Below are 25,612 nucleotides of genomic sequence, written 5' to 3'. Positions count from 1 at the left end.
CCATTCTAGTGTTTAAAACACTAGAGAAACTAGGGATAGAAGGAACTTACCTCAACATTGTAAAGGTTACATATGACAAACCTAAGACCAATATCATACTGAATAGAGAAAAACTGAAAGCATTCCCTCTGAAAACAGGAACAAGTATGCCCACTCTCACCACTCTTTTTCAACATAGTCCTTGAAACTCTGCCCAGAGCAATCAGGCAAGAGAAGGGAATTAAAGGGATACAGATAGGAAAAGAAAAGCTCAAATTATCTGTTTGCTGATGATATGATCCTGTATTTCAAGACCCTCTCCCAAAAAAGTCAAACTCCATCAGAAGACTTCTATAGCTGATAAACAAATTAAGTAAAGTAGCAGGATATAAAATCAACATACATAAATTAATTGCTTTCTTATACTCCAATAATGAATTTGCTGAAAAAAAAATTAGGAGTACTATCCTATTCACAATAACCTAAAAAGCAAAAAAAAAAAAAAAAAAAAAAAACCCTTAGGAATTGATCTAATGAAGAATGGAACAAAACATGTGAAGACCAATGGAATAGAAGACACAGACAAACCCACATAAAAACAGTTCTCCCATACTAGACAAAGGTGCTAAAAACATACATAGGAGAAAAGATAGCCTTTTTTCATAAATGGTGCTGGGTGACTGGAAATTCATATGTAGAAGAATGAAACTTGACCCCTGTCTCTCTCACCCTGCACAAAAGTCAAAGTGGATCAAAGACCTAGGAACTAGACTAGAAACTCTGCAACTGCTAGATGAAAATGTTATCCCAACACTCTAAACATGTCAGCAGAGAAACTGACTTCCTTAACACAACTAAAAAAATAAAACAAAAAATAAGTGGGATGGCATCAAATTAAGCATCTGCACAGCAAAGGAACAGGAGTGGGAAGAAAGAGCCTACAGAATGGGAGAAGATCTTCCTCAGGACATTAACATCCAGAATATATAAAAATCTCAAAAAACTTAATGCCAAAAAAAACCCACAAAAAAACCAATTAAATGGACGAAAGAACCAAACAGTTCTTCTTAAAAGAAGAAATACAAACAGCCATATATTTACACGAAAAAATGTTCAACATCTTTAGCAATTAGGGAAATGCAAAGCAAAACTACATTGAGATTTCATCTCACTCTAGTCAGAATGGCAATTATTAGGAAGAAAAATAATAAGTGTTGGCGAGGATGTTGGGAAAAGTTACCACTATATTATCATTGTTAGGATTGTGAATTAGCACAACCACTCTGGAAAGCAGTATGGAGAGTCCTCAAAAAAACTAGAAACAACCACCTACGACCCAGCTATTCCACTCTTTGGTATATATCCATACGATCTAAATCAGCATACTAGCCAGGCATGGTGGCACACACCTGTAATCCCAGCTACTCAGGAGATTGAGGCAGGAAGATTGTGAGTTCAAAGCCAACTAAGTAAGTGAGGCCCTTAAAATAAAAAAAATGAAATGGGCTGGAGATATTGTTTAGTGGTTAAGCACCTCTGGATCCAATTCCTGGTACCAAAAAATAAATAGATTAAAAAAAAAAAAAAAACCAGCATACTATAGTGATACAGCCACATCAATGTTTATAGCAGCATGATTCACAATAGCCAAGCTACGGAACCAATCTGGGTGTCCTTCAACAGATGAATGGATAAAGAAAATGTGGTATATATACACAGTGGAGTTATCACTTAGCTATAAAGAAGAATGAAATTATGGTGTTTGCTGGAAAATTGATGAAACTGGAGACTATCATGCTAAGTGAAATAAGTCAGACCCAAAAAATCAAAATTTGAATGTTTTCTCTGATATGCAGAAACTAATCCAGAATAAATGGGTTAAAAAGGAAGGGGAGGGGAGGAGGAGGTATTCCACCAAAGAAGAAAGATCAGTGCACTAGATGAAGGGGATTGGGGGGGAGGAGAAAGGATAAGATAAGAACAGTGGAATGAATCTGACTTAACAGTTATTTTAGTGAGACAGGTCTCACTAAATTGTCCAGGCCAACCTCAGAACAGAAGAGAAAGTTTTGAGGTTGGCATGGATGATTTAAGTGAGACCTGTCTCAAATAAATTAAAATAACTGTTGGGAGGCTGGGGTTGTGGCTTAGTGGTAGAGCACTTGCCTAGCATGTGTGAGGTACTGGGTTAGGCACTCAGCATCACATAAAAAAAATAAATGAATAAAATAAAGACATTGTGTCCATCTACAGCTAAAATTTTTTTTGAAAAAAATAAATTGGTTCTAAAATACTAATGAAGGAATGGGGATATAACTCCATGGTACAGCACTTGTATAACATATACAAGGTCCTGGGTTCTATCACTAGTACTGCAAAAGTGTCCTGTGGATATTCGTGATGGGGAGAGTCACTGTGGTATATTCATATATGCCTTCTGATAGCTGGTACTACAGGGACTGCACCCAGCTAATAAAATTTATTTGTGTTTTTTTTTTTTTTTTTTTCCCTCTCTTTTCTTTTTTCCGTTTCTGGGAATTGAACCCTAAGGCCCAGTGGTCAGATGATTTTTAGAAAGTAAACTTTGTTGTCAGGTGTGATGGCACATACCTGTAATCCCAGCCATTCAGGGTGCTGCGGCAGGAGGATCACAAATTCAAGGCCAGCCTCTTCAATTTAGGTAGACCCTGTCTCAAAAATAAAAAAAGGCTGGGGGTGTGGCTGGGTAGTAGAGGACCTCTAGGTTCAATCCCCCAGTACCACAAAAAACAAACAAAAATAAAATTAATCATTCAGCCTTCTCCAGTGGTAAGCATTACTGTCTTAAATCCATTTAGGATTGTCCACTCCCCAAACTCTTCCTCACTGTATTTGTACTTAACTCTGGGTCTGCCTCTAGCTTTACGTATCAGTGCCCATTTACAGATAATGAATTGTTCTCTGAACTTAGGTAGCAGTTGTGAGTTACCATTTTACTGAGGAGGACAGGCTCAGAAGCATTGGATGAATTCTCCTAGGACAGAATGAAATCTTGTACCAAGCAGCATATTAATCCCATACAAATATTAACTCATTTAATCTTCAAAGAGAAGATAGGACATAATACCCCTGTTTTTAAGAGGAGAAACTGTGGCCCCAGAGTTCTATCTTGCCAGAGCTTCTAGAGCTGCTAATTATTAATGGATCTCAGAGTCCAACCTAGGTATTCTGGCTCCAGAAGGCTTTTAAACACTGCTGTCTTGTATACTTCGTAGTATAAATAAATAAATAAAACAATTTTTTAGATTTAATGTGACATCGCAAAAAATGCTGAGGTTCAAATTTTTACCTGCCCGAATACTCATAGCGTTTGGGTGAGGTGTGAAAACCCCAGTTCCGGAGTTCCACGCTCATTATATTTGCTTAATAATACAATAATAAAGAATATTCTTTAGAGCTTCACAATGTGAATTTACACCTTTTGAAAGGGGTAACAGGCCAGAAACACGTTCAAAACAGCTCCGCAAGTTAGAAGGAGAAAAGTTGTTTTGATAAATAACGATAACAGAGACAGAGAAAAAGGCTTTTCTTAGTAAATTAAACTCAAAACACAGAGGTGTGGATTTCCCTCAGGTCCTAGAGCCAGTTCGTGGTCCCGGACAGGTCCTCAGGCAGGTTCGGCACTGAAGGCGCAGCCAGGAGCATTCCGGCCGGGGCAGAGCGGTGGGAGGCAGGAGGGCGCGGCTGCGCTGGCCCAGGCGCACGCTCCGCACCTCGGCCCGTCGGCCGGCCGTCCCCTCCCTCGCCAGCCGCCGCCTGCCCTCCGCCCGGAGCCCCGCGCGATGCGGAGCGGGGCGGGCGCGGCAGCGAGGCCCCTCCCCGGCGCCCGCCGCGGCCGTGCGAGCAGCGGAGGAGGCGGGAGCGTGAGGCCTCCGCGCTCATGGCGTCGCCCGGGTGAGTGCCGCCTTGGGCCGCGCCGCCACCTCGCTGGGGGCGCCGGCCCGGCGGGGGCCCGGCCCCGAGCTACCGGTGTCGTGTACCCACGCCCTGACCTGACCTCGGGCGCGGCCCCGGCGTTCCCTACCGCCAGGTCCCCGGCCCACGGCCCCGCGGCCTCCCCGCCGACCTTGGGCGGACGCGGCCGGGCCAGGGTCGCGGCGCCGGGCTCGGGTGGGGGCGACCAGGACAGCGGCGGGCGGGGGGTAGGGGTAGGGGCCCGAGGCTTGAGGATCTGGGTGACGTAAGAAAGGTTTGGGACCGCGGTCGCTTCGGAGAACTGGGATGCGGGTCCTCGTAGAGGCCTGGGGGAGTCTCGCCAGCCCCTGGCGTCTGCGTTTCTGGCGTTTGAACTTGATTGCGTTGGAAGCCGAGGGGTTCGGTGTCGCTGTCGTTAGGACGTTCCTAGGGTGTCCCAGAATGGCAGGGCAGACAGACAGCCCGATCCTTGCCCAAAGCCGGAAAGCCGGCCTGGAATCTTTTCCGCCCAGCCGGTGCTCACCGGCCTGCCGTAGGGTGGTTGCGCTTATTCCGATATTACCTTTCTATTGGTTTGTTTACAAGATTCTTTCTTTTAGGAAATAGTGGTGACACACATAGTTTGTGATTTTTTTTCGCACTTGGGAAAATAAAACTCAGAAATTATTACCATTTTGATAATTTTGCTAGACATGAAATCTGAGATTGGCAATTACAAACACCTTCATTTTACAGAGGTGGAAAATTAGTCTCAAGGTCATCACATTAGTTGGTAAAATTCTTCTTTGACTATCGTCAATCATTCAGAGGGTCTTAGACCCAGCAGCAATGTTGGCAATTCATGTTATACATCTTCACAGTGCTCAGAGGGCTTTACAGCTGCAGGGAGACCTGTAGGTTGAAGATGGGGTTGCTGTGCCTCTTATAGATGAGACCTGAGTTAGAATGAGTAATTTGGCTCAGTCCAGTGGCCTGTGTGAGGCAAACAGAACTTGAACCCATGCCTGCAGACTCCAGCTGCAGGCCCACTGTTTTTCTAGGCTTGGGAGCAGCAGTCACTACTGGGACCAGGCCTTTTCACTGCCAACTCGTACCTAGTACTTTGAGCCCATAAATAGAATAAGCAATGGCCCATCCCTGGGAAGACCAGGCTAATTGACTCAAGGGTTCAAGGTCCCTCTGCATTACTGTCCCACTTGTCAAGAAAGTGTAAGGCAGGGCCTCCTAGAGTCAGCACGAGGGTGACTGAACCTGTCTAGAATTGTCATGAAGCGTTTAAAAAATCTTGGTGCACTTGGTTCCTAAGCACAGTACTTTTTAGACATGGGTCAGTGGAGAACTTAATTTGGGTTGGTAATTCTTTGAGCCAGTAGGGCCTAAACTATGTTCCTGTTGTAAGTGACATTCAATATGTGTGGTTCCAGCTATTTGGAGTGACCCTGAATATGCAATATGTAGTAATTTTTAATTTTCTGTGGGGTATACATTGCAAAATTGAGGTCACAAAACTTTTAGTATACTTCATTTCATTTTATGGAGAAAACTATGTGCTTATTACTGGATATACAAATTTAGGGACCATGCATATCTCCAGACATGATTCCCAAGTGTCTCCTCTGTAGGCTTCCTTGGTAGATAAAGAGTCCAGCAAGGGAGACAGTGCTTCCTGAGACCCCCTGGCCTGTCTTAGTCATTGACTACAATCATCAAATCTACTACAGTAGGTGTTGAGGGGAACAAATCCAGAAATAGAGGGCAGAGGTGGGAGAAAAACTGAATTCTGACTGAAGTGTTTATGCAGGGGTTTCCAAATGTGATGTTTTTTACTGATAGGGTCCATAAGAGAGTTAAGAAGGAAAGAAGAAACCTTGACCATTTTTGCAGATCTTACAAATGTCCCAGGCATTGTGCTAGAGAAAAAGGTGTATTTGAGAAATGACCCACAGCCTTGTGTGTCTGGATCTAAGTGGAGACAAGTCCAGAGGAGGTGGCAGGGCCAGACTCTGGGCTCACTGTCGTACCACTTGCTGAAGGGCATTTCTTGCCCACACCATTGTGTTGGAGCTCTGGGCGAATCCATGTGCAACAGTGTAAAGTAGGCAGAGGGGCAGAAGACATAACTCTCACCCATCTGCCACCAGCTATATCCTTTCCTGAACACATAACTCTCACCCAGTTCCCACCATCCCTGTTCCTTATATGCCTTTCCCTGGCTTTTCTGCAACTGTTCAGATCTCCTTTCCTTGCTTTTCCTGACATTGCCTTCTCTGCCAGCTTTCATTGTTGTTGTTTCCTTGTGTTCTGTGGTTTGTTTGTCTTGTCAGTCTCTCTTTTTTTAAGTCGTACTGTGGATTAAACTCAGGGCTCAGGGACGTTCTACCACTGAGCTTCATCCCTAGCCCTTTTTTATTTTGGGACAGAGTCTTGCTAAGTTGCCCAGGCTGACCTCAAATTTGTGCTCCTTCTTCCTTAATCTTCTGAATTGTTGGGATTACAGCTGTGTGCCACCATGCCCAGCTTATTACTGTGACTTTAACTGTTGATCCATGATTTATAGTTGGGCTTCTGGGTGTGTTCCTCTGTTGCCTGAAATTATGTGTAGTGTTGGGTATGGTGTGTATCTTTTCTGCAAGTGTCTTTGGCTTTCATCAAATTCTCAAAGTTCTTCTTATCACTAATAATATTACAGCCATCCATCCTGAGTTCCCAGATTTTCATTTCCATCTGTTCTCTAGATTGAGCTCCTCAAATTCCTTTAATAAACCTGGGTTACCTACACAAAGTATATGTATTTTTCAGATTATATTGGTAGATATTTAAGTAACATAAAATGTATAAAACAAAATAAAAATCAAATGTAATCCAGATTTCTCTAGACTACCACCTCTTTTTTTCCCCTGTGGTACTAGGGATAAAACCCAGGGCCCTTCACCCCTGAGCTACATTCCCAGCCCTTTTTAAATTTTTTATTTAGAGACAGTCTGTTTAAGTTGTCAAGGTTGAACTCTAACTTGTGATCCTCTTGCCTCAGTCTCTCAAGTCACTGGGACTACAGGTGTGCACTGCTGTACCTTGCTAGACTACCACTCTTAAAATACTGGTGTGCAGTAGTCCCCCTTTTCTGTGTAGGATTCATTGAAAGATCCTCAGCAAATGCCTGGAACAGTGCCTAATAGCAAATTCTATGTTTATTTTTTTCCTACATACCTGCGAAAAAGTTTGTGATCAAGTTTAATTTATGAATTAGGCACAATAAGAGATTAACAACAATAACAAAATAGATCATTTATAACAATATACTAAAATAAAAGTTTGTGATTTGGGACCACTATTAAATGAAATAAGGGTTATTGAACAAAGGCAGTGACACAGACAGCCGATCTGATAAGAGAACTATTAAGTGACTGACAGGTAGTCTGTAGATCATGGATACACTGGGTAAAGAGATGATTCATGTCCTGGGTATGACAGGGCTGGACAGCAGATTTCATTATGCTACTTAGAACAGCACAAAATTTAAAACTTAGGAATTATTTATTTCTGGAATTTTCCATGTAACATTTCTAGACTGCAAATGACCAGGAATAACAACCGGAGCTGTGGAAAGCAAAACCAGGGATAAGAGGGAACTACTATATTTTTAAATATTCTGTTACTCTTAGAGAGATAGCCTTACAGAAATAAGAGTCCTTCCTTATTCCCCATCTGCAAGTGGAATACCCTGACAGACTTTTCCTTTGAATTTACATATTATATTTTTTCTTTACTCTGTTTTTATATGCTATCAGACTGTTCTGCAACTTGCTTTATTCACTCAACAGTATGCTTTGAAGTTTTTTGAATGTCAGAAAACGAAACAGATCTACCTAAATTTGACAGTTATATAATATTCTGTGGCATGGTTATATTATTCAGTTAAGAATGCTTCCCGTTTTGTCTAAGATGATGGTATCTATCTGTGTCTGTCTCTAGACATCTGTAGTAGATGCAAAGAATTGGACTTTGTGGACAGAGATATTGCCTGTTTTGAAGTTTATACTCACAAATTATCTTTGTAAATGTACTACCTTCCCCTTTATCACCAGATTTTAAGGGTTCTTCATACCTCCCTGCACATGACATCAGCCCAGAGAGTCGGAAACTTTACATTTTCATTCACCCATTCTCTAGAAATCTCATCCCAGTCCAATTTGTTTGATCTGATTGGTAACATCAAGTTCTAACCAACCACATTCCACCAGTAACATTTGATCCACATAAGTGAACTTATATTCCTCAGCTTTTCATTGCAGAAAATATGATCATTGTTGCACTGAAATCATCCCACACATGGAATGAGGCTTGTCTGGGAAGGAAGGAGCTCAGGCTGAGGAAGGAGGAAAATATTCGGGAATGTCAAAGATGTCAAGTTTCAGGGGAGGAGCCTTGGACTCTTAAGTGGAGCTGGGGAGAAGTGAGACTCATGGTAGTGGATGAGGGAACTGATTGAAGTCAAGACTGTGTGATGATCAGGATAAGGGGAAGCCATCACTGGACATAAACCCAAAACCAGTGGTTTTCTGTAGACCCATAGCCAGTGCCTGAGGAGGGAAGGTACCTGAGCTGAACGCCCTCCCCCGCCCCCACCTTGCTCTTTCCTCCCTTCTACCCACTCCTTCCCTTCTTACTCCGCCTTCCTCCTCTTTCCTCTCTTCCCCTTCTCTTCTTTCCTGTCTTCCTTGCTGTTCCTTCTGGCCCTGTCCTCACTTGCTTGTCCTTTATAACCTTAACTGGAGACCTCATGCCCACTCCCCTCAGGAACATCATCACCCACTGGAATTCTCAAGGACTCATCTGCCTTGGTAAATAAAGCATTCTTCTTAATATTTATTGGACGTTTACAAGTACTTAAGGCTTATTTTAACCTATTGGCTTCCCTATCTAGGAAGCTTCTCTCCCAACACAGTTCTCTATTTTTGGAGGGGTGGGCAGTTATTGAAAATTGAACCCAGGGACGCTTTACTATTGAGCTAATCCTCAGTTCTTATTTTTTTATTTTGAGACAGGGTCTCACAAAGTTGCTGAGGGCTTTGCTAAGTTGCTGAGGCTGACCTCGAACTTGAGATCCTCAGGCCTCAGCCTCTAAAGTTACTGGGAATATAGGTATGCCCCACCATGCCTGGCCCAACACCAGCATCTTACAGGGAAGGAAGGACTTGGCTTTCCTTTTTAGCCTGGACTGAACTGAGGGAGCCAGAGTGAGGACCGAGTGGAGGAGGGAGGAATGGGGCTCATATACCACACTTGGAGGAGAAAGCACTGGAGAGCTTAAACAAAATTTAACTTGCTGTGGGGAGAAATCTATCAGGGCTGTGGCCTGTGTGGAAGGGACATGGCTTTGCCTACAGGACTGAGACCCTGCAGTGGCTTTTCCCACGAATCTAGGATTCTCATACCAGGAGGTCTGTAAGGGGTGGAGGAGGCCGCTGGCTCTGTAGACCAGCTCTCCAAGCTTCACTTAATCAGGGCTTCATCAGAACATCCAAGCAGTTGACCTCTCTGTATGTAGAAACAGAAGAGTGCCCCCTGAGCTGAGGGAAGGGCCTCTTACCCAGAACCTCCAGGGAAGGGACTTTTCAGTCCTGGGAATGCTCTTTTAAATTTAAATCCAGTCCATTTCCAACAAGTGTGTTGTCAGGCCCTGTTCTGAGTGCTTTTTGCATGTGTTAGCTAATCTTCATAGCAACCCAATGCAGTAGATGAGGACACTGAGGTCCAGCTTAGCAGTTTAAGATAAAACTTGATGCAAAATTACTGTTAGTAAGCATTTTGTTGCTGTGATGAAATACCTGAGAAAAATCACTTAAAGGAGGAGTGATTTATTTTGGCTCATGGTTTCAGAGGTTTCAGGCCATGGTCACTTGGTTCCATTGCTCCTGGGCCTGTGTTGAGGCAGCACATCATGACAGGGAGCATGTGAAAGAGCAAAGTGACTCACCTCATGGCAGACAGGAGGCAGAGAAAGAGAGTAGGGATCTGAGGACAAAGTAAACCATTCAGAGGTGTGCCCCCAGTGACTTACTTCCTCCAGTTAGGTCCTACCTCCTCAAGTTTCTACCACCTCCCAAAAATTCATTGAACTATGAATCTGTTAATGAATTAATTCATTGATGAGGTCAGAGCCCTCACGATCCAATCATTTCTCCAAAGTCCAACCTCTGAACACTGCTGCATTTGGACAAGCCTTTAACACATGAGCTTTTGGGAAACATTTCAGATCCAAACCCTAACAATGACTCCATTCAGGATTATTACTGTTGGTTTAAATTTGGTTTCCAGGGCACAGACAAAAATGTTGGATTCTGTAGTTTTTGTTCTTTAAAGAATATAGGCAGCTTCTCCCCACACCCTTTGGGTGAAGCTGAAGTAAAGATGTGCTCACGAGGATTGCCAGAATAAGAAGCTGTTAACAAAGCAGACCGTACCTTCAATTGTGGATTTATAAAAACAAAAACTAGAATGGAATAATTCAGAGACAAGCCTTTCCTTTCAGGGATTTGTACCTGAAGACTGGGTGTCCAGGCTACCTGCACACCAGCAGCATACTGATGTGTGGGTTAGAGATGGAGATCTGTTTTAGATTCTCTCCATTGTAGCTTTTTATATAATTGTTAGGGTTTTTTTTTTTTTTTTTTTTTTTTTTAAATATCAATACTGGGGACTGAATCCAGGGCCTTGTGCATGCTATTCATGCTATACCTCTGAGCTATATCCCCAGCTCTTTTTATTTTTTTATTTTTATTTATTGTTAGTTATAGATGAACACAATACCTTTATTTTATTTGTTTATTTTTATGTGGTGCTGAGGGTCAAATGTAGTGCCTCACATGTGCTAGGCAAGTGCTTTACCACTGAGCTGCAACCCCAGCTCTTATTTTTTATTTTGGGACAGGGTCTTCTTAAATTGCTGAGGCTGGCCTTGAAATTGTGATCCTCCTGCTTCACTAGGATTATAGGTGCATGCCACCACACCTGACTAAAATGCAAGTTGATTCTGTCTTTATTGTGGCTAAACCTTGACATGGAGGAACTTTAGAGCCTATTTCTTTGGGAAAGTTCCTGTGGTTTCCCCAGTTACAGTGGGATGTTGACTCTCCTGGCCTCCAGGCCCCTCCCCAGCAAATGGGAGTGGGGGCTGGTATGTGTCAGCATGTCAGTGCTGATTTGCTCATGGTCCCCTCAACCTTACCAATGCAGTCCCCACAATCTTGGCCAATGGAGATAGAACCAACTGATTGAGTCCTAAATCTTAGACTTATCCGTGACCTCTCTCTTTCTCACATACTCTCTCTTGTCTGTTGAGGATTTCACTTCATAGACACCTTGAGAGCCTAGCCATGTGCCATCATCTCTAGTGCTGCTGACCAGGTTTGAGTCTTCAGCCAGTGACACAGACAGGTCTGTTACCCTGACTCAGAGCCAGTGATGGCTCTCCTGTCCCCCAGAATAAAAACCAGAGTCTTCTCTTTGGCCTATGAAACTCAGTCTCCCTGCCAACCTCTGAGCAACTTGGAGCCTTTTCTGGGCTCTGCCTCTCAAGCCTGTGCTCACATGGTCTGTTCTGACGATCCCTGAAATCAACATCTGCTCTCATGCCTGTCACCCCACCTCACAGCCTGCTTTCTTTTTTTCTAAGCACTTAACATCTTCTAGCATATCCAACATTTTAAAAAGTTTGTTCTTGGTATTACTCACTGTCAATTTCCCCTTGCCTCATTGAGCTTAGAGAAGAACCAGGTGTTTGTGTCCTTCACCTTTGTATTCCAAACTCCTCGAAAGGTTCCAAGCAGTAAATCCATATGGGGCACATCCAAGAGAACATGGACTTGCTTAATCTCTTTGGATGTAATCTCTTTGGATCCTTGTAACAACCTCATGAGCTATGCAGGGCAGGGATAGCAAACCTCATTTTATGGATTAGCATGTGTGTTATACAGTGTTTGTGCAACGAGGGATTCTTCATCTTTCCAACCTAAGTCTAGGGTACACCCTTGGAGGATTAGGGCTGCACTTGAAAGTCCCATTTCCTATCATATGATGAGCCTTATGTGCTATGGAACCCTTGACAAAGACGGGTGCCTTGTTAGAACTGTTTATCTTCTCAGAAGTCTCTCAGTTTGGGGGGTGTTGAGATGATTATGACCTCAGGGTTCAGGTGGTCACTCTGCTTCCTCTCCTTACAGCCAGTGTCATAGTATCGGGCACTTCCTTGTCCTGTGTGTCACTTGATAGGATCTTTTCACGTACATTGTCTCAGCCGTCCCTTGGCTGCACAGCAACCTTTTTTTTTTTTTTTTTGTACCAGGGATTGAACTCAGGGGCACTTAACCACTGAGCCACATCCCCAGCTCTTTTTTATATTTTATTTAGAGACAGGGTCTCACTAAGTTGCTAAAGGCCTTGCTAAGTTACTGTGGCTGGTTTCAAACTCAAGATCCTCCTGCCTCAGCCTCCCGAGCCCCTGGGAGTACAGGCGTGTGCCACCATGCCTGGCTTGCATGGCAGACTTCAAGCTTTTCTGAGTTGCCTTTTAGAGGTGAGATGCCCCCAACCCAGATTTGGCCTGGATATTGTATATTGAATTGTGTCCCCCTGAAGAGATACGTTGAAGTCCTGAACATGTTCTTTTTTGGAAACAGGGTTTTTATAGATGTAATTAGTTAAGATGATGTTAAACCAGATTAGGCTGGTCTCTAGGATAACATGATAGGTGTCTGAGAAGCAGAAAAGAGGCACACAGGAGAAGGCCATATGAAGACAGAGGTGGAAGCTAATATATCTGTCAGGCCACACACATGGTGTAGTTTCCTGTGGCTGCTGTTATAAGTACCATAGGCTAGGTGGCTTAAAGAAGAAGTTTATTCTCTTACAGTCTAGAAACCAAAATCAAGGCATCAGCATGACTTGTTTTTCTCTGGAGACTCTGAGGGACTTCTGTCCCAGGCCTCTCTCTAGCTTCTCTAGCCTCTCTCAGCTACATTACATCAGCCTATGCCCTGTTGTCACATGGCATTCTTTCTGTGTATCCAGATTTCCCTCTTAAAAGGGCATTAATCCTTTCATTAGAGGCCCAGTCTTTATCACCCCATCTTAATTGAACTAATCACACCTGCAAGGATCCTGTTTCCACATAGAGTCACATTCGTAATACCAGGTTTGGGACTTGGGGCACACAGTTCAACCCACAACCTACACTCAAAAGTTTAAAAAGGTTTATTGCTCATGGAGTGAGACTTTTGGGCAGAACAACTGTCTTGGAGTTTTGCTTTGGTTTAGGGTGGTGACTGAGTGAGGGTCCCCAACCAGCACCAAAGGAAGAACCTCCGGCTTTCTTGTCACCACACCAGATGTAGAGCAGAAAGAGAGGGGGACTTGAAAGCTCTTATATCTAACCCCACAGATGGAGTTGTTCTTTATTATTCAAATAATACATTTTAGTGAGCATTACATTTAGTGTCAATTACATTTTAGTGAGCATTTGTACCTGTGTCATCTGTGATCATGATAGGGTGACAGTTGTGCCTGTGTTCATCTAGTGCTCTTTTGGTTCGGTTGTTTTCCTAGGTACCATCTTGTCTTTTGGCACCACCCATTGAAGAAGCCATGGTTGTTGGTAGGAATCAGTGGTTGATGTTAAACAGGACATAGGCCTGCTCACTGTTTTGTGCTGTTTGTGCAGGGCATTGATGGACACGGTCCAGGGGTTGTCTACTATGAGGCGAATCAGCAGAAAAACAAAGGCGTGGCTTATCCCAGTGTCCAGTGGATTCTTTCCTTCCTTCCTTCCTTCCTTCCTTTCTTTTTCTTTCCTTTCATCCTGGGGATTGAACCACTGAACTATGTCCCAGACCTACCTGTTTACGTTTCTATCCATTTTTTTATTTTTTAGAGAGTGTCTTTCTAAGTTGATTAGGGCCTCACTAAGTTGCCGAAGTTGGTATTGAACTTGTGATCCTCTTGCCTCAGCTTTCCAAGTCACTGGGATTACTGGTGTGTGTCACCACACCCAACTCTAATAGATCATTTCTTATTCATTAAACACCCAGGTCTGCTGAATCAGAAACGCCAGGTTTTAGTACAAAAGCTCCCCAGTTAATTCTGTTGGAAAATTAGAGAAAAAAAAAAAAAGTAATAAGAAAGAAAATAAAAGGGAAAAACAAGAAAAAGATACAAGGAAAGTTGGTCTTGCTTCATCTTCCATGGAGAGGTGGAAGTGAAAGGTGAGCCACTGTAGACTTGTCAGAAATAGAATTAAGACCACCTCATGCCAATCACATTCGATGTAGGTCTCTGGGTGAATTCTATCTGTATCCTGGCAGTGTTCAGGGTTTTCATCCTGATCTGGAACAAACTAATAGGTCTAACTGCTAACATGAGAGAAAGAGCTGAGGACACTGAGGGTCAGGTAGTTCCTACACTGGAGAGATGTCTGTGTAAGGAGGTGCCCCTGGAAGGCACACCCTAGAGGCTTGAGAGTGTTTGTTTTGGTGTGTGTATGTGAATGTATGTGTATATTTATTTAATTTTTTTCTGGTACTAAGACTTGAAGCCAGGGGTCTGTTACCACCAACTTACATCTCCAGCTCTTTTTATGTTTTATTTTAGGACAGGGTCTCACTTAGTTGCTGAGGCTGACCTTGAACTTGGGATCCTTCTGCCTTAGACTTTTGAGTCACTGATATTATAAGCATGCACCCCTGTGCCTGGCTTATTTATTTATTTTCCAGATGGGGATCACACTGTATTTTCTAGATTGATGTCAAACTCATGCGCACAAGTGATCCTCCTGCCTCAGCCTAATCGAGTAGCTGGGACTACAGGCATATGCCACTATGCCTAGCTATTTTTGTTTTTTTTTTTGTTTTTGGTTTTTTCCCTAAAGCTATTTATTGACAAGCCTCTGAGATAGTTTTAGATTACTTTTGCAAATGATGGAACTCATTTGCAAACCTGAAGTTTCATCATTTCACCTCTAGAGAGTGATTTTATCTCTATATTTTGGGGTCACCTAAACATATATTTTGAATACTAGCAAGACAATACTTACCCTTGGTAGCATGGGGGTGCATACCTATAATCCCAGTGACTTGGGAGACGGAGGCAGGAGGATCACAATTCAGAAGCCGCCCTCAGCAACTTAGTGAAACCCACTTAGACCCTCTGCAGCTTAGTGAAACCCCATTTCAAAATAAGAAAATAAAAAGTCTGGGAATGTAGCTCAGTGGTAAAATGCCTCTGGATTTAATTCTCAGTACAAAAGTGGGGGCGATATTTACTCTTAAAAAATTACCTCTAGTATTAAAAGTAGAATGTTTTTCAGAGTTGCTAAGGATGTGGGAAAATATTCATTATTAGTTAAGTGAATAAGGAAGTAGAATGTGTAGAGCCAAATATACTAGTTAAGAAAAAGAAGCACAGGGCCAAAGTGAGTCTCAGGAAAAGATTGAAACTACACAGCTACTAAGGAGGGAGTCAGAGGGAGCACACAGAATGCAGTGTGTCATTTAACAGATGAGTTAGAGTAGCATCAGTGGACTGAAAGGAGGGAAGGACAGATTAACATAGTGATAGTTTTTGAAAGTATGATACGAAAAAAAGCAAAAGCATGATGCTTTTCAGTATTTTACATTTATATTATTTTTGGAATAAAATTAATATTAGTGATATTAGCAATTTGCAAAAACTACTTTGCAGAAGCTCCCTTGCCTTGACTGTGTCTAGGACCTGTGGAAGTGCTATTAGTATTTTGCCATCCAGTTTTGACTCTGCCTATGATATAGGCAGGAGGATACCTAAGGCTACAAGGTCCACTGCTTAAAATGGGGCTAGAGTTAGAGGTAGCAGATTGGCTTTTTAAATTATTTAAAAAATTACTAGCTGTCATTAGAAGTCATCTCAAACCTTCCTAAACCTTAAAGATAAAGAGTTAGGTGAGGGTATAGCTCAGTGGTAGATCTTTTGACTAGCATGCACCAAGTCCTGGGTTCTATCCTCAACACTGCAAAAAACAAAGAAGATGAACTAGAAGGGAAACAAACATTCATGTTTGGGTCCTAACTCTGGTGATATGGGCAGATCCCTTGGCTACATCTCTCTGAGCCCTGCTTTCCACCTTGCAAAGTAGATTTTGGGTATTGTATTAGTCTGCTTGAGCTACCCCCAAAAAGTACAACTGGGGGTTTAAACAAGAGAGATTTACTTTTTCCCAGTACTGGAGGCTGGAAGTTGTTGCTGAGGCTGCCTTGGAACTTTTAATGCTCCTGCCTCAGCCTCCTGAGCCACTGGGATTGTGGGTGTGCACCAACATGCCCAGCCCAGGCCCTCTCCTTATCAGGAGACCAAATTCATCACATGGAGGGCCTTGCCCTTATGACCTCATTTAGTCTTAATTACCTAAAAGCTCCATCTCTAAATATAATCACATTGGGGTTACAACTTCAACATAAGAATTTTGAGGGAATACAAAATTCAGTCCAGTACAAGTATTCAAGGATATTGTGCATATGTAGTAAAGTTGTAAAATAAAAATCATTAGACACACACAAGTGTGACTCTGCCTCCAGTTTCCCCCATTTTTCAGGAGCAGTGATGGACCCACAATTCATGGTTTGTGCATTTCAGTTATGATGTGCTGCAAGCAGTTTAGTGGCAAGAATAAACTACAGAATTTGCAAATATGTACTCTTTTCTAAATTAGCACAAACTCAAAATCATCCCTGTGACTTTGCTGCTTTTTCACTGCTTTCTTATGTGGGATGGAAAGGGGTGAAGTTAAATCCTATTCATGGAACTATCTGGAAGACATGTCGAGGGACAAGTTTCCAGCTTGAGAGGCCACCTGTTATTGGCATCCTGGGTTGTAAAAACCTGTCCTCTGCTCTCCCTACCTGAGATTCTCTGGCAGCATCCTTGAGCCCCTGGGCCAGGCTAGTAGCTTCCCTGCTGGGAACTATTTATAACCAGTCATGCTGTTTTCCTTTTTTAAGGTTGCTTTTGGTGTTTTTCATATTACAAAGCAATATGTAATATGTTCTTTGCAGACAACTGAAGAGAAAGCAACGAAAACCTCCCATTTTTATCAGCATCAAGGTCCTATGAAGTCAGAAAGTTGTTTAATGCTCTGTCTGTAGTGACTAAGATGGCCATGCATGAAGGGAAACTCTAGCTATTGGAACCATCTTCAGGGGGTGGCAGAAGCCTCTCAGCAGAGGAGGAGACCCCAAGGAGCATGCTGGAATAACAACCACAGATCCTAAAATTTCCTCTGGGAGGATATATTTAATAAACACAAAACTTTTGTCTTGCTGAGCAACTGAATGGAGGTTTAGGGAAGTGCTCCATGCCTTCTCTCAAGGGACCTGAGACCTGTCCTCTATGCCATAGACTCACATATAGAATATGCACTCTTGAAAAATATAGTTTTAAGGGCACCGTGTTATCAAGGCTTCTTTTGGCACCCATTTGTCTCATCTGTCCTGACACAGACTCATCATCATTTTAATAGCTCTATTAGTTTTATAAAATTAACATATGCTTCTATTAAAAAATACAAATAGGACCAAAGTAGATGAATGTCCTGTTACCCAGACATAAGTAACCACTATTAACTTTTTAATGTTTTTATTTGGAAATAATTTCCACTTAGAGATAAGTTACAAAAATAAAAAGGCCCCAAGGTCCCTTCCAGAGTCTCCTTTTTTTTTCTTTTTTCTTTCTTTCTTTCTTTCTTTTTTTTTTTTTTTTTTTTTTTTTTTTTTTTTTTTTTAGTGGTACTGGGGATGAGTCCAGGGGCATTCTACCTACCACTGAGCTACATTCACAATTCTTTTTTTATTTTGAGACAGGGTCTTGGCAGGTTGCGTATCCTAGCCTTGAAATTGTGATCCTCCTGCCTCAGCCTCTTAAGTTGCTAGGATTATAGGTGTGTTCCACCGTGTCTGGCCAGATTCTTCTATTAACATTTTACCTCATTTACTATTCCCTATTTATCGCTTCTCTGTGTAGTCTTACGTTCTCTCTCATCTGTGTGTATATGAGCCTATATACACACATATAAACACATAAATCATTTTTTCTTAACTATTAGAAACATAGTCTGTTCAGGTTACTGTAACAAAATATCACAGACTGTGGGTGGTTTATAAGCAACAGAAATTTATTTCTCATAGTTCCGTAGTCTGGGAAGTCCACGATCAAGGCACCATCTAGTGAACCTATTTGCTGTGTCTTCACATGGTGGTAGGTGAAACAAGCTCCCTTGGGCCTCTTTTATAAGGGCGCTAATCCCATTCATGGGAGCTCTACCTCCATCACCTTATCACCCCCAAAACTCCACCTCCAAATACCATCACACTGGGGGTAAACTTTTTTTTTTTTTTGTAACTGTAAACCTTTTTATTTACCAACCTATGAAAACACCAATAATGTTTAAATATGTTACCCCATGTAATTTAAGGAGTTAAAAGTACTCGATGTTATTTAACAATTAGCATTTTAACTTTGTAAATTAATCAGATGTCTCTACAAACACATTTGAGTAATCCCATACATGTTAACTCTAATTCACTTATTCTGTAAAAACCAAGATATCAGACAAGTGTCCTGAACAGTATTTGCTGTCTCTTTCCTGTTGAAGAAAAGTCCTAGAAACAATTGATATTAGACATTTTATTAACATCAATATTTTATTAGCTTGACCATCTAGAGACTTGCGAGTTATTTTCAAAGACATTTTACTTTTATTAGTTTACCCAATTTGAATTGAACCTTTTTAAATCACGTGAATTAAGAGTATCTGGATCCATTTTTAAATTTTAATTTTAGGAGCGCTCGGTTTTGATACAGACAAAACATGACATCAGACAGCACGACATACAAATAACACAAAATCAAAGGCCTTGTAACTTTATAGGTGAATCTCCATTGCAATGTAACAGATGTTCAAAAACTCTAGTTGAATAAAAAATAGAACTGATCAAAAAAATCATGAGCTCAAAAAAAAATATAGAATTAAAAAAAAACAAGAGTCCTGGGAAAATGATACGGCCGTTAATTACTTTAGTAAGGCACCATAAAATTTACTTTTGCTGGAGTTTAGGTAAGGCTCTTTTTTACCTTTTTTTTCCCTTGGGTTTGAGACCGGTCTCCTACTGAGCCTTTAGGCTTCCTTTGTTTGCATTTCAATGTAAGCCTTGACTGAGATCTGGAATTATCTAACAGGTTTTAATAGAAACCTTGTGCCTAGGGCATTTTAACCATCTTATCAGGATAGGTTGGATGTCAAAGAAAATTATGAGACCTTATTTTCCATTACTTTTGAGAATGAAGCTACTTTGCTTCATTGAATGAAGCTACATTCCCAATTTGAATTGAACCTTTTTAAATCACGTGAATTAAGAGTATCTGGATCCATTTCATTTTAGTGAGGAATGAAGTTCCTCACTGAGATATGCCATTGGTTATTGAGCTGCCTATAGCTGCTTATCCAGGATTTATTTTCCCCTTTGTGACAAACAGGTTAAGGGGGTAAACTTTTAACATATGAATTTTGGAATGATACAAGCATTTAGTCCATAGCAGAGAGTAAGTTGCATATACCATATCACTTTTCCCTTAAATCCTTCAGTGTCTGTTGCCTAATAGAGGTACTTTCTTACATAATAACCACAGTATAGTAACACTGATGTACCCATATTTCATTTCTTTGTATTTTGACCCCAAAATTTCCTTTTCTAGTGCAGAATCTAGTATAGATCAGGTATTGTGTTTGATTTTGTCTCTTTAATACCCTTTAATCCTGAACATTTCCACAGTCTGTCTTTCATGACATGCATACTCTGGGATAATACAGTTCTCCCCTCTAGCGTAAAGTCCCCCATTTTGCATTTGTCCTTAAGATTGATCAGAACTTTACCTTGTGGGCCGTTCTTCAGTGTGTCACAGCAGGGGCACATGAAGTCTGCCTGTCCTCCACATTAAGGTTCATTTTGATCACCAGAGCATCACCTGAGCTCTTCATTGTGTAATTACTCTTCTTTTCTTCCTGGCACCTAATAAGCAGTCTAAAAGGAGACATTGTAATACCAGGCAAATAGCTTACTTCTCATCAACATTCTCCTCCAAGAGTTAGCATTTGATATTTGCTCTTGCTTGGACCATCTTAATATAATGATTGCAAAATGGTACCATTCTGACTACAGCTTCCCTTCCATATTTAACATTCTTTTTTGAGCAAGATTCCCCCACCCCAATTTAGTTGTCTGTTATCTGAATGGACTCATTAATTCCTGTTTTCAGTGGTTTTAAGTTACTGTATTTAATTCTGTTCATGTTCACATTGTCCCCAGTTTGACCCAGGGAAGCCCCTCTAGCTGACACCTGTATCCCGTAGCATGCCCCAGAACTTTTCAGAGCACTCGCTTACTTTCTGAACTAGTATGCTCAAGTTCCTTTTGTTCTTTCCCTGCCCTAGCCCTGGCTTTAGCCAGAATCTCCAAGGAGTCCTTGTTTCTTTTGCCATGGAATTAAAGGTACGAGGTGTGCGCATTGCTATTGCAGTGTCTTTGCTTCTTGGCCCTTATCTGGGGACAGAGCTAGGAAATAAATATGTATGTACATGCATATCTACACATAGAAATATACATGTACATACACAGATCTGAGGATGCATGTAGAAGTTATAGTTCATACTAATGCCTCGCATTCCATTATGCCTCTTCAAGTTTTGTAACTTCTTCTATCTTACATTTATATATCCTTTCTTCCACAGGAAAACCTTGACTTCTGACAAAATCAACATATTTACTTGTTTGCTCATTTCTAAGACATACCTAAAATAGGTTATTTTTAATGAAAATATAGTTCTTAAATCTATGTAAAAGAATTCAGGGGCATAGTGTAGCTCAGTGGTAAAGTGCTTGCCTAGCATGTTCAAGGCCATAGGTTTGATTTCCCAGCATCACTTAAAAAAAAAATTCAGGATTATCCCTCCCTGCCCACACTATTAACTTTTAATGAACATCCTTGTAGATTTCTCTATATGTACCTGTAGATAAATACACACAATTTTATTAAATTGTATCATAATACAGTACTGTTCCATAACCTGACTTCCCCCTCTAATTAGTATAACATTAACATCTTTCCATAGTGTTTCATCTAAAATCATTTGCACACAAAAAAATCCATAAGATATTTTGTAATGACTGCAGAATAAGATCATAATTCCCTGTTATCAGCCTTTGATTTTAAAAAGGCATCCAACTTTTTGCTATTATATATAAAGCTGGCATCAACATCTTTATAACTAAATCTTAATTATTTCCTTAGGATAGAAGTGGAATTACTGGTCAAAGGGTATGTATATTTTTATGTCTTTCTGAATGACTGTATTTATTCTCTGGCCAGCAGATTTTGCAAGTGCTGGAGTTTCCAGGCTAATGATTCTTGACTGGGCTGCACATCAGAGTCATAGAGGGCACTTTTAAAAGCAGAGATGCCCAGAACCAGCTCCCAGAGGTTCTGGTTTCATGGATCTGGGGTATGACCCAGAGCTTGTAGTTTTTAAAAGCTCCCCAAGAGATTTTCATATGCAGCCAATTTGATAGGTGTAAGCAGTAGTTCATTATTTTAATTATATTTTTCTTCTGAAATTGTTTCAGGCACTCTGATTTGGGAGAAGTGGCCCCAGAAATAAAACCATCAGAGAGACGAACAGCTGTGGCAATTGCAGGTAAAGCTGAACTTAAGCCCACTTTGAAGCGGATGTGTTTCCTTCTGTCCCATTGGGTTTCTGGATTTCAGTACTTCCCTAAGCTGGGGATCATGGACCTCCTTTATTTTTCTTTTTACAAGAACATTCTTTCTCAAGTTATTCTGTTCAAGTGTTGTGCCTACTTTTTAGTGGAGATATTATGTTATAAAGTTGTAAGAGTTCTTTGTTTGTTTGTTTGGTACTGGGGCTTGACCCAGGGGTGCGTTACCACTGAGCTATATCCCCAGTCCATTTTATTTTTTATTGTGAAGCAGGGTTTCAATAAATTTCCAAGGGTCTCATTAAGTTGCTGAGACTGGCCTGGAACTTGCAATCTTCCTACCTCAGGCTCCGCAGGTCACTGGGATTACAGGTGTTTGCTACCACCCCTGGCATAAGAGTTCTTTATATGGATACTTAGATCCTACCAGATACATGATTTGCAAATATTTTCTCCCACTGAGTTGATTGTCTGTCTTCCTACTTTTTTTCCCTTTTCTTTCCCCTTCCCTTCTCATCTTCCCTCTTTCCTTCCTTCCTTCCTTCCTTCCTATGCTGGGGATCAAACCCAGGGCCTCAAATAGGCTAGGCAAGCACTCTACCACTAAGCTACATCCCAAGCCCTCTTTTTACTTTTATTGTCCTTTGATGCACAAATTATTTTTTTTTTCTTCTGTTGCCTGTGCTTTTGGTATATAAGAACCCATTGTCAAATTCAAATTTATGAAGATTTTTGTCCATGTCTTCTAAGAGTTTCATGGTTTTGGTACTTTCATTTATATCATTGATCCATTTTGAATTAATATTTTGTGTACAGTATTAGGTAGGGGTCTAACTTTATTCTTTTGCTTGCACATATCCATACCTCATTTCTTTTTCTCTTTTTCTTTTTTTGTAATACTAGGGATTAAACCTAGGGGTACTCTACCACCAGCTACATCCTCAGCCCCTTTTATTTCTTATTTTAAGACAGAATCTTACTAAATTGCCTAAACTAGCCTGAAAGTTGTGATATTCCTGCCACAACCTCCCAAGTCACTGGGATTATAGGTGTGTGCCACTAAGCCCAGCTCATACCTCATTCTTGATGCTAATAGCTCCAAGGTGTGAAATGGTGTCTTAAATGTCTATTTACTGCCCAATAACAAGTATTCCAAAATTTCGTGGAAAACACTAGAGGGTGCATGCCAAGTGTTATCATAATTGGTGGGAGGAGATCATTTTGTTTGAGGGAAAATGGTTTTAATTGCCTTATTTTGAGTTCTCCCACTTATGCTAATAACAGTTCTTACTGTATATAATTTTAGTGGTAGACCTGGCCCACACACTGCCCTTGTGCCCATTTGAGCCTGGTGCTCCTGTGGTGTTGGAGTTCAGGCTTACCTCCTCCTTAGGCCAGGTCCTATCCAACAGGAATTCTAGTGGAGACCTTGGCTCATGGAACTGAGCCTTGCTGGCCTCCCTGTATTTACTGTGGATTTGTGTCCTTGCTGGGTTCCTGCGTTGTTCCTATCTACCTGTAGAATAGTTTGCTTATTTGCCTTCTGCATCTCTGCCTGTGGAACATTAGGTTGTCCCCACTCCTTAGTTTCCTGATTTTGACTACTTTGTGTTTCCTTGACTTCTTGCACCTGTTATCTCTCTGAATTGAAATCAGGCTCTTCCCCATCCCTAACCAAGCAAAGTCCTGTTTTCTCTAGGTTACTTTTGATTCCAGCTCAGACTACTCTAGAACCCCCAACCCCATCTTTGAGTCTCTAGTGTTTCCCACTCTCTTCTCTAGCTATTTACTCTCTTTATTTGGTATTTTGAATTCTTTGCAAAAATTTTTTTCTGGTGTTTTCTTTACTTTGAGTAGAGTAACCTTTTGACTTCTAGAATTTGATTCATCCTGCGTTGTCTCTCATGTCTTTGGGCTCTAAGAAGCCATTTCCTTTTTCTCTCTTCAGCCTGTCTCATGTCCATTTCCCAGAGACATCATCAAAGAAGAGAGTTTGAAGTATTAGGATTTCTCTTAATTATATGGGAATCATGAGGATTGATAAATCTGAAAATATCAGATTCTTTTCTTGATAATAAGTTCATAAAAATATAAATTTGGGAACTGAAGATGTAACTCAGTGATAGAAGGCTTCCCTCACATGCACAAGGCTCTGAGTTTTTTTAAAATCTTTTTTCCTGATAGCATCTGATAGCATTAGTTAAATACATTCTATAATTAAAATATTAGTATTGATGGATTTAGTGTAATGCTAGAGACATAACTTTCCCCACTCTCCCCTCTGTACCTGGGGGTTTGTACTCCGATATAAAAATATCACTTTAAGTGATTATAAAGACTCCTTCTGATAGAATAAAAATAATGCTGAGCTGGGCTCTGTGGTACATGATTATAATCCCAGCTACTTGGGATGCTGAGGCAGGAGAATTACAAGTTTGAAGCTAGCCTGAGCAGTTTAGTGAGACCTTCTCTCAAAATAAAATTTTTAAAAAGGGATGGGGAGCTGGGCATGATGGCATATACCTTTAATCTCAGTGACTCAGTAGATAAGGCAAGAGAATTATAAATTATAGGCCAGCCTCAGCAACTTAACCAGACTCTATCTCAAAAATAAAATAAAAAGGACTGGGAATATAGCTCAAAGATAAAGCACTCTGGATTCCATCCAGTACCACCAAAGAGCAGGGGTTGGGGGAAGGTGCTTGGGATACAGTTCAGTGGTGAAACACTTGCCTGTCTATATGCCTGAGTCACTGGATTCAATCCCCAGTACTGCAAAGAAAAATTCCAAAACCCAAAACATTTCTTGAGCATTTCAGATAAGGAATACGCAACCTGTAGTATAAACGGTAATCATTGACCACGGTATCCTTACTTGAACTTTGTGCGTTTGTTTGTGTGTGTGGTGCTGGGGATTGAACTCAGGGCCTCATGCATGCTAGGCAAGCACTCTACTACTGAGCTATACCTCCAGCCCTCTTCCTTAAACGTTTTGATAAAAAGGTTCTAACTTGCTGATGAAACTAAATCCCTATGGTTTTCTTTTGTTTTGTTTTCTTTTGTTTTTTAGATTTGGAATGGAGAGAAATGGAAGGAGATGACTGCGGGTTCCATTATGGAGGTAGAAACTATGGGACTTAGCATAGATTGGTTTCGGGAAGGAAAAGGAGGAGAGAAAAGTGAAAAATAACTGGGATTTTATATTTGTAATAATTGAGATACGTTGTTATTTTGGTAAGAAAGGAGGAGGGTTCTGGGTTTAGCTTAAATTACTTTGTGCCAATCATTTTTCTTTTCTTTTTTTGGTGCTATACTGAGACTTGAACCCAGGGACATGCTAGGTAATTGCTCTATCTCTGAGCCATATTAGCCCTGACTCTTTCTTCCTTTTCTCATAGATGGTACAAATGAAGCTCAGGACAATGACTTCCCAACAGGTATGCATTTTCTCTTTCTATTCTAGCTTTCTTTTTTCTTTCTTTCTTTTTTTCTTTCTTGTACCAGGGGTGCTTAACCACTGAACCACCCTCACAGACTGTTTTATTTTTTATTTTGAGAAAGGGTTTCACTTAATGGCTTACAGCTTCACTAAATTGCTGAGGCTGGTTGTGAACCTGTGATCTTCCTGTCTCAGCCTTCCAAGCCTCTGGGATTATAGGCATGCACCACTGCACCCAGCTGTTCTAGCTTTCTGATGTATTATTGGAGAGGAACATTATCTAGGCTGGTAGTTCCCATATCTAGCTGCATTAAATCCTGGGAAGACAAGGTGCTCAGATCTGGGATGTTCTAATCCATTAGTGCTTTATGGACCATTAATAATATTGCTGAAAACCAAACTCCTGGGGAGCTCACTAACCATGGGTCATCACCAGCAGCCTTCTTCT

At 41.1% G+C, this 25,612-nt stretch overlaps 1 protein-coding gene across 10 annotated transcripts in view; it reads left to right on the top strand.

Annotated features, from left to right (window-relative positions):
• Urgcp (upregulator of cell proliferation) overlaps window positions 1-25,612 on the top strand; it is a 41,144-nt gene that overhangs the window by 9,766 nt on the left and 5,766 nt on the right. For 2 of the 10 annotated variants that reach the window (XM_047561252.1, XM_047561249.1), the window contains exons 2-5: window positions 21,301-21,327; window positions 21,633-21,703; window positions 24,796-24,846; window positions 25,124-25,162. In XM_047561252.1, the coding sequence (XP_047417208.1) occupies window positions 24,813-24,846; window positions 25,124-25,162 (73 nt within the window). In that variant the 5' untranslated portion in view covers window positions 21,301-21,327; window positions 21,633-21,703; window positions 24,796-24,812. Of the gene's footprint in view, window positions 1-3,677; window positions 3,913-5,956; window positions 6,077-8,721; window positions 8,775-20,443; window positions 20,502-21,300; window positions 21,328-21,632; window positions 21,704-24,795; window positions 24,847-25,123; window positions 25,163-25,612 lie in introns of those variants that run through there. The other 8 variants (XM_047561253.1, XM_047561257.1, XM_047561248.1 and 5 more) reach the window with 8 other exon arrangements.

Source organism: Sciurus carolinensis, chromosome 8 (assembly GCF_902686445.1).
Source record: "Sciurus carolinensis chromosome 8, mSciCar1.2, whole genome shotgun sequence".
NCBI classification, from domain to species: Eukaryota; Metazoa; Chordata; class Mammalia; order Rodentia; family Sciuridae; genus Sciurus; species Sciurus carolinensis.
Note: the sequence above shows the minus strand (reverse complement) of the source record. Positions and strands in the feature narration are given on the sequence as shown.